Here is a 9,119-nt window from a genome sequence, read left to right as displayed (position 1 = left end):
TGCTGCAAAGGATTAAATTAAAAAAAATGCACTTTATTTACATAAATTACAAAAATCACAAACTTGTTCACAAAAAATCTACTCTTAAAAACTGGCATCATTGGAAATACATGGATCACACTGAGAGCTCTAGCTGAGGTTCAAACAAAACTCACCATTTCTCCTGCAGCCTACAGCATGGGAATTTGCTCTTGTCTGAAAAGCTGCTTCCAAGAAATAGCTTATAAAAATTAAAAAACACCAAGAGATAGATATAGAATTATATTCCCCAGCCCAGTCTGTCATTTGGTTTTCAGTATTTCCTACTGACCCCTTGGAGCAGCAGGAGTGATGAGCAATGAACAACAGCAGGGGTTGTTCAGTGACATGGAGTAGTGCGCTGATTCTGGGGCTGTTCAGTACGTTGCAGCACATGCCTAGATAGCAGCTGCACTAGCGGTGTTGGTGCTGCTCTGCTGTTCACTACCCTCCTTTCCTCTCCATTAGAAGTACAAAGGTGGCAGAAACCCCAGGGTGGCAATGCTCAACTGCTGCATTTCTTAGAGGTCTGTTGGATGCAGGCAGATCCTGTGGTGCCTCCTCATTCTCTGGTTGCTTACCTTGAGATAGGATATGGGGCTGTGAATTCAACGTGGCCCCTTTGTGTGGTGGTACCACTCAGCCCTTCCTACCCAAGAGAATCAGTACAATGGCTAAGGTGAGCCTGCTGTCCTGGAGGAAAATGCTGTGGAAAGGAGGTGTTAGCAGAATAGCGCGACATTGGCACTGGCAGTGTGTCTGAGCTCAGGACACTGGCTTTCTAGTGCTTAGTACCAGCGTCCTGGGGCTAGTGGGAGAACAGGTATAACTGGCAGAAGCCTCCTCAAAGGCATCAGATGCACTTTTGCTTAATTCCTCTGGATTAAATATGTTGATATATATAGATACTGAGTTTTCCAAGCAGCTAATGATGTAGTTTGGGACAGGAAACGTAGTTCAGCTTCTGAATACATTCAAAAGGCAAAAGACTGGTGGCTGTTATATTAATACACTAAGTAGCTTGCGTCTCATGCGACAGTTACCCCTGTGTTTTATAACTACTGTGTTTCTTTTCCTGCTTCAACTTTCTATGCCAATGGGCAAGATAGTTGCTTCTTGTGTTATTGCCACAGACATACCATGGAGTTGAAATCAAACTGCTTAACACAGTGCAGTAAAGATTTTCCTATGTCCCCCTGCTGATCCTTGTATCCTGCAAATCCCATTGCCCTGTCTTTCCACAGGCTGTTGCTCCCTGTGTTTGACAGATGCACACAGACAACAGGAAAATGTCCAACCAGGAAAAAAAAATACAAAACCCTGGACCTCTGTGCAAGCTGCTGTACAAAAGAAACATCAAGGTGGTTGCCCTACAGCAGGGCTGTCTCACTGGCAGCCCATGGGCTGCATGTGGCTTGGCCTGGGAGGGGTTAAGCTGTGGCCCCTAGGCTCCTTCCCAGCTACCACTCCCTCTGTGCTCCCCCTTCTTGTGATTTATGTGGTCTGTCCCTGCCCCAGGGGGTGGGAGTGTGGCCTGGGGAGCTGAGGGTGAGCCTGGGACCATGTGTTTGGTGCAGCAGAAGCGGGGTGGAGGGAAGGGAGAGGTCTGCACAGCATACAACCCAGGGCAGGGGCCATGGCTTACCCTGGTGTGGCCCTCAGTCACTTAGAAGTTGGACAGTGCTGCCCTATAGTAAGCTTTGGAGCTATTTGTAACCATAATAAGTAAAATAATTCAGTGTGAAATTAATGTCTCTTTAAGGTTTTTTTTCTTTTATTCTTATATCTTGTACTCTGTAAAGAAGCCCTGGAAGGATTGCTTTTCTATTAAAAAAAATTAACATCCTTGTTTGGTTTTAGCCCCAATATCTCTACTATAGATATACTAGAGTATATCAGACTATAGATATACTAGAAGAAAATGAATGATGAGTAATCAGCATTAATAATCTTGGTATCCCTGTTTTGGCTAACCACCTTGAAGGATTACAGACTGCACATAGGGGCTTTCTTAGCCCTCAGTGGAGAGGGAATCAGATATGGCACCTTTAGAAAGACAGTTTTTCTCCCTCGTGTGTGCCAGGTGTCAGAATCCATTGGTCATTTACACTATAAAAAAGCAAAAGCTCTTTAAAATGCTGTTAAAAATCCTTCTACCTCTTTCAATCTTATGACGTCTTCAGTGTTCAGTCCTAGAGCAAGCACAGGGGGGTATCAAGACCTACGGGTAATACTTTGAACAGGGAAAGTGGGCAAAAAAAGCAAAGCATTATTTTTTAAATGCCTTTCAGGCCTAATTTAGCCACTGGGCAGGAAGGAAGCAATTGGCGATGGAAAACAAAGAGATTGAAAAGCTCTGAGCAGCTTTCTTAGAAATGAACAGAATGGAGGCTTCCTGCCCTTCCTCTGCTGGCTCTTGGACGATAAAAGGGCCAAGAGGAACGCAGAGAGGGAGGGAAGCAGATTAGCCATCTTTCCTCTGATGGCATCTTGGAGCTGCTTAGAGAGCTTGGGGTAGGAAGGTTCACTGCAGTTTTCCTCTCTGCACAAACACCTGCTCTCCCTGCTCATGCTGCTTCCTTCATGGCAGAAGCTCTGGTTGGGGTTCACTGGGGCTGTTTTGATCGCTGCAGCCTCCCTGCCCTCCCCCGTTCAAAACTGGGCTGGTTGGTTTTGAAGCAAGTAGTGACTCGTGGGGTCCAGCTTTGAGGCCCCCTTTGCCAATATACAAGGTGCAGAAGCAATCTGTACGGTGCTTTCTGTTGCAGATGGGAGCAAAGAGCAGGGAGGGTGCCTAGGGGATCTGGCCTGCTGCCTGGTTTGAACATACCCAGGGGAGCAAAGGATCAGCAGGGGACAAAGCAGTGAGGAGCAGGGAGTGTGCCCAGCGGGTCTGGCACAGCATGAATCCTATTATCAGGTACAAAGGAAGCAGCAGACCTTGCTTGCTGCCTCCTACATTGCCTAGGAGCAGCAACCCATACCCACCTTTCCTTGCCCCTGTCCAGGGGGAGCAGGAGGCAGTGCTCCCCTCCTCCTGTACCTGCCCAGATGTCTTGTCCTGCCCACTTCCCTCTCTGTGGGATTTGTTTCACCCTGTTTCTTAATCTTCCCCTCTCTCAGCCCTTCTGCCAGGCTCCTGAACAGCAGCTGTAGCCACCCCTTATCACAGGGTGCCCCCGCCCTGCCCTCTGCGTCGTCGTAACATTGGATACTGATAGGCCAGGCACCAGACTCATCCACCTTCCATGGCATGTATGGTCCGCGAGTCATCTCCCTGCCCCGGAGAGCTGTTGTCTAAGGAATCTGTCCTGGAAGCACCTTGATTGTCTGTCTCTGAGGGTGGCGGGGTCATATTCCACATGGGGAATTCCCTGCAAAATGAGAGATTGGGCCCTGAGCCCCCAGTTAGCTCACCTTAGTTTGAAATCTTTCCCAGTGCCTCCCGGCATCATGGGCTATGAGGAGGTCCTGGCTTTTACCTTCAAACCATAGCACCTTGAATCCCTTGGGATTGTTCTTGCGGGGAGGTGAGAGTGGGGTTGGAGGGAGTTGCTCTTCATTCTGGGGAAGAAAGGATCAAAAGAGCAGCCTGCAGGATTTTGTTCCCCTCTGTGGATGCCCCTAGGCTCCTATTTCAGGGAAGAGAGAAGACAGGAACTATAACTGCCTGGGCTTTGCTCTCTTCAGTAATTTGTCCTGTGAGAGCTAACATGGGGCTGAAGCTGCCAGGAGAGACTTCTGATTCCACAGAGAAAGAGCATGGTACAGCCCATCTGGTCCAGTAAGTACAATCGTGACTGCAAGAGTAGGTCTGTGTGGCTCCGAGCAGGGGTTTGGGAAGAGGAGGGGAGTGGGACAGCTGCAATTGCCACCAAGTTCTCATGTGACGGTTGCTTCCCTTGGGGACAGCTGGCCCAATGAGGCATTGCTGGGAGAGGGCTGGGAGGACGGCTTGGAGAGACAACAGGCCCAACAGGAACGCAAAAGGCATGTCTGCAGCGGGGCCCACAGAGACAGCACCTGCTCGCCCAGAGTGGACACTGGGCGCTTCATAAGGACGAGGTTGTGGAGTCCACCACCTCGCGCCCATTGCATACGGTGGGGACGTACTGAGAGGCCGACCCTGGCAGGGGAGGAACATAGAAAATCGTCAATAAAAAGCAGCAGGTCTTGATTCCCAGCTTAACCCTTCCTCCACCTTCACGGTGTATCACATCCCCCGCATTGCCTGGGGAGTCACTGGGGCTTAGCTGGGGCTAAGTTTGACCACAAGCTTTTGCCCAGGGGTAGACCCTTCCTGGCTGTGGCCCCAAATGTAAGACAGTGCAAGTCACGTGTGTCCCTGCACCCCAGCAGCTGTACCCTGCTTTCCCACCACCAGGCTTCCCCTTTCCCTCACCTGGGCAGCAGTCACTCTGGCACTCTGGATGCCTCAGCAGCATTAGCAGCCATGCTGGTATCTGTCTATTAATGGTGGGGGGAATTGGACCGGCAAGAGGGTCTCAATGGCTTGTACCATTAGTGGCACTTGGTGCTTGTTCCATTAATTGGGAGGAGGGTGCTCAGTGGTTCACGTCATTAATGGAGGAGGAAGGTTGCAATGACTTGTGCTATGAATGGGGGAGAGGGAACTCATCGAGTTGTCATTATGGTGTGGAGCGGGCAACTTGATGGCTTGTTCTACAACTGGGAGAGGGCAGACAGTGCTGTCAGCAGTTTTCTATCTGAAGAGTCGCTGATGTGTGAATTTCAGTGCTCTTGAAACAGGGCAATATAGCCGGGCCCCTCCCTGCAGCACTTGGGGCCCCTTAGCTCCGAGGTTCCCCCAGTGGGACTGCTGCAGGGCCCCACCCCCAGGCAGGGCTGGCCCACGGTGGCTGGGGCCGTCAGTCACTCACCATGCGAGTGGCTGGAGCCTGCGGCAGTCGCACTGAACCGGTTCGTCCCAACACGGTGGCTGGCGACATTCTTCTGAGGCTGGAAAAGGATGATGTGCAGCTTGGGTGTGAAAAGGCAGCCAAGGACCACAGTGCCACTGAGACTTACAGAGATACACATGGTGGTGGTCTGGACCTAGAGGAGTAAAGGGTAAGCATCAGTCCAGATGCACACAGAGAGGGGCTAAATATGGACATGCTGCCTACTTTGCTCAGCTGCAAAGACATGGCAGGGCATGCCCATTGCAGGGCAAGAGTAAAGGCTGCTCCGCAAGTGCCAACATGTCATGTCCCCAGCCTGGGGGGGACATCCATACATTCTTTTCTAATGGGCACTACTTTACTCCCGTCATGGCAGAAATGGGCCAGAACAAAAGCTCTGAGCTCTGGGGAAGCCTGGACCTAACTCTAGCTCCAGACGTGGAACTTAGCCGGCTATCACCTTTATCACAGGAAAAACCCAAATCCTTGTGCTGCAAAAGTGGCAAAACCCTTAACTTACACCAGCTGAAAAATGTCTGTGTTCAGCCTCATGTCTGCTTCCTAACCAGATACAAATCTTCACGCTTTACCATGAATGACGCGTGCCCCCGTGGCTGGGGGGGGCATGGCAGTGGTGGGAGTGCGGCAGCAGTAAGTGCGGAGCTCCTGCAGACACCGCCGGCACTGTCGGTGGCAGGGGGAGGGGGGGGTGGCAAGCACCAACCAGGGTCAGCAACCACCCACAGGCGCTGCCAGCAGTGGCGGCCAGTGGGTACCATTGACCACCTGTATACGGGGTGGCAAGCAGCGAGTGCTCACAGGTGCCATCGACAGTATCAACAGCGCCTTTTCATAGGGGGTGCGCTGCCACACTAAAGGAGTGCACATGCACCTCCCATGCGTCGCCAGTGCCCTTTACAGATTCACACACTACGCCAGAGCTGGATGGGACTCAGCCATCTAGGCTTACAAAGTTTTGATCTGCTGGAAGGCGCAGGAGTGGGTGGCATGTGCACATAGGCAAACACCCACTCATATAGTAGCCCAGACTACTAGCTGTGTGATGGTGGTGACATGCTGTACCCCAAGAACCCCATACGTTCAAGAAGCGTTTGCATGATTATCTTGCTGGGGTCATTTGACCCCAGCTGACTTCCTGCCCTTTGGGCAGGGGGCTGAACCCGATGATCTCACAAGGTCCCTTCCAGCCTTAATGTCTATGAAATATAATTATATATACAATATAACCATATATAATACAACAACAACAAAAATAATGATAGAATCACAGAAAAGTATGATGGGAAGGGACTTCCAGAGGTCATCTAGTCCAGCTCCCCTGTCTGAGGCAGAATCATGCCTGTCCAAATCATCCCATACAAATCCATTGTCTAACCTACTGTCAAAACGACTTGGTCAAATCAACCCTGTCACACATGCTGGAGTAATTGCTTATCACTTTTCAGGATCAAGCAACATTATCTAAGAAGAAATTCTTCCATGTTATCCTGTCCCAGGTCACCTGTCTCATTAGCTGCCACACCAGCTACCTCTCTTGCTTGGTGACCAGCGGATGAGCCTGCCACTGATGGAAGATTTTTTGGCTGTCTGTGCACGTAGCTGAGTCCTGTCAGTTTCTCATTCTGAAAATGTGCCTGCATTTGTCACGTGCCCTAATGCAGGGCCAATGTCCTCTGTACACTGGGGTCCACAAGCCACTTGCCTTATGTAACACTCCAGCCAGAGACTGCTCATTCCTGCAGCAGACCAATGCCCAGGAGTGACTGTTCAGTCTCAGTCAGAGGCTCCAGCACTCCTTCCCTGAGGTGCTCAGTCAGACAGATTCAAGGTCTCAGGAGGTGGAGCCTGAGGCTGGCCTCCCTTGCAGCCTTCTGCTCTGAATCCAGGCTGCCGCTCTGCATCTGACACATTCACCTCCTTCTCTTGTCCTCGTCTCACACAGGGATTGTGTTCTAATGGCTTGAATTATTATTATTTTATTTTCTATTATTTTTCCATAACTAACAAGTGAAAATGACAAGCTGGCATTTTCCAAGGAGTGAGTTAGGTCTAATAACAGGTTTCTTGGGTGCATCTACACGAGACACTTTACTTGAGATTAAAGCAAATTACGACACAGTAAGTAAGCATCAACATCTACCCGTGGAGATGCTTACTGCACAGTAATTTGCTCTAATTGCAAGTAAGTTTGCTACCTGTAAATACAAGTAGCAAATTTACTTGCAATTACTTACTGCGCTGTACAGCACATATAGATGGCTGACCAGGAGCAAATGTGCTCCTAGACAGCAAGGGGTGGGAGACTGCTCCCTGCTGCTGGGAGCTGCCTGCTGCTGGGGCAGGCTCCACCACTGGAGCCTGGGTGGGGGCAATGTTTCCCTGTCTGGGCAGCAGGCAGTTCCCATCCCCCCGATCACAACTGGGGAGTAGGGGGTTGAAAGTTCCCTTCTGCTGGGGCAGGGGGACATTGTCTCTGCCTGGGCTTCAGTGGTGGAGCCTGCAGCTCCAAGTGGCAGGGAGCAATGCCTCAGTCCCCTGTCAGAAGACAGCTGTCTCCTAGCCCCATGCTCCCTGCCAGCTCTTGGGCTAGCAGCCAGGGTGAACCTAGAACTCCCTCTGGCTGGTGTAGGGGGTGGGTGCAGGGCTGGCAGGGCAGGAACAGACAGCAGCAAATCTGCTCCCACTTCCCTGCAAGCATAGATGCCTGCCTGGTGTGGGTTTACTCTAGAACATTTGTACATGTAGACATGCCCCTTGACTCTAGAAAGGTTGAGAATCACTGCTCTACACCCTAGATAGCACTGTGAGTCCGAAGTTACAACCCAACCAGCTACAGTCTTAAAGATGCTAAATAGGCCCATTTGGAGCTAATTTGATTGACAAACACACCATTCTGCCCATTGTAGATAATCATATGTATTTCCTGGACCATTGTGGCTACAACAGCTCTTCAGTCCTACCACATGTAGAAAGAGCCACAGAAGAGCACTTGAGGAGGGGGTCTGAGCCTACATAAGAGAAACTCAATTGAGATCAACAGGGTTATGCAACTATTAAAGTGCAGCAGGGTTGTCATCCTCCAAAGGACTGTGCCCCTGGACAGCTACCTAATGTGGGAAGGGAATAACACCACTCTACAAATGTACAGCCATTTCTGGGTACTCCGCTGAATGATCAATGGAAGTTATTGATTTCCAGGAAAAGATGCCTGGAGTTTTTATGGGCTGATTCTGATGTCACCTACATCTTTACACGGTAGCCAATAGTGTTACACCAATGGAGTATTATTACCGTGCTTTCTTATACATGTTGTACTAAGACCCAGTATACACTAAGTGCTTTATAAGCCCCAAAGAAGGGGGGTCTGGCTTCAAGCAGATCACAGTCTAAAGACGCCAGAGCTAGTTTAAGTCTTTTAAGAAGAAGCTCATCAGGAACATCTTCAGCCCCTGTCACCCACCCTCTGGCTTTGATTCATGCCCCTGACTGCTTCATTATGTTTTATATGTTAGGTCAGTGATGGATTAAAGGCTGGTCAATGCAGAGAGCATGAGGTCTTACTATCACGTATGCTCAGGGTATGGACATTAAGGGTATAAACAACCACTGCCCAGGGGCAATGCCTAGAGGGTGCACGCAGGTGCACATGCACCCCCTGTGCATGGTGGTGCACTCCCCACAAAAAGGTGCCACCGACACTGTCCGTGGCACCTGCAAGCAGTCCACAATTGCCCCTGGCCGCTGCTGGCGGTGCCTGTGTGTGGTCACTGACCCCTGGTCAGCGCTTGCCACCCCCACCCCTTCCCACCGCCAACAGTGCCGGCAGCATCTGCAAGAGCTCTGCACTCCTGCCGCTGCACTCTCGCCGGCGCAGCCATGCCTGCCCCAGCCGCCAGGGGCACATGCCATTCATGCCACTGCCCATGTGTACACTTTTATCCACATGGAATTAGACCCATGGTATCTCTACTTCACTGGGGGCTAAGCTACCACGGGTGAGCTTCCACTCACTGGGCGCATCTACACAAGATGTTTACTGCGCAGTAGCCTAATAACACTGTGCAGTAGAGTGCCAGTCAAAAACCATGCTAATATGCTACTGCACAGTGTTATTAGGCTACTGCACAGTAAACATCACAAAAACTGCTCAGTAGCATG

The 9,119-nt window shown here is 50.5% G+C and overlaps 1 protein-coding gene across 1 annotated transcript in view; it reads right to left on the bottom strand.

Moving 5' to 3' along the window:
* The window catches only part of GRM2 (glutamate metabotropic receptor 2), a 58,963-nt gene continuing 49,844 nt past the window's right edge, over nucleotides 1-9,119 (bottom strand). Inside the window, exons 4-5 of the mRNA XM_019510329.1 lie at nucleotides 4,920-5,094; nucleotides 1-4,144 (exon numbers count right to left, since the gene is read on the bottom strand). Coding sequence (XP_019365874.1) covers nucleotides 4,071-4,144; nucleotides 4,920-5,094 — 249 coding nt within the window. The 3' untranslated portion in view covers nucleotides 1-4,070. The remainder of the gene's footprint in view (nucleotides 4,145-4,919; nucleotides 5,095-9,119) is intronic.

The sequence above is a fragment of the Gavialis gangeticus genome, unplaced genomic scaffold, assembly GCF_001723915.1.
Source record: "Gavialis gangeticus isolate Ggan-Ray unplaced genomic scaffold, GavGan_comp1, whole genome shotgun sequence".
Taxonomy (NCBI): Eukaryota; Metazoa; Chordata; order Crocodylia; family Gavialidae; genus Gavialis; species Gavialis gangeticus.
Note: the sequence above shows the minus strand (reverse complement) of the source record. Positions and strands in the feature narration are given on the sequence as shown.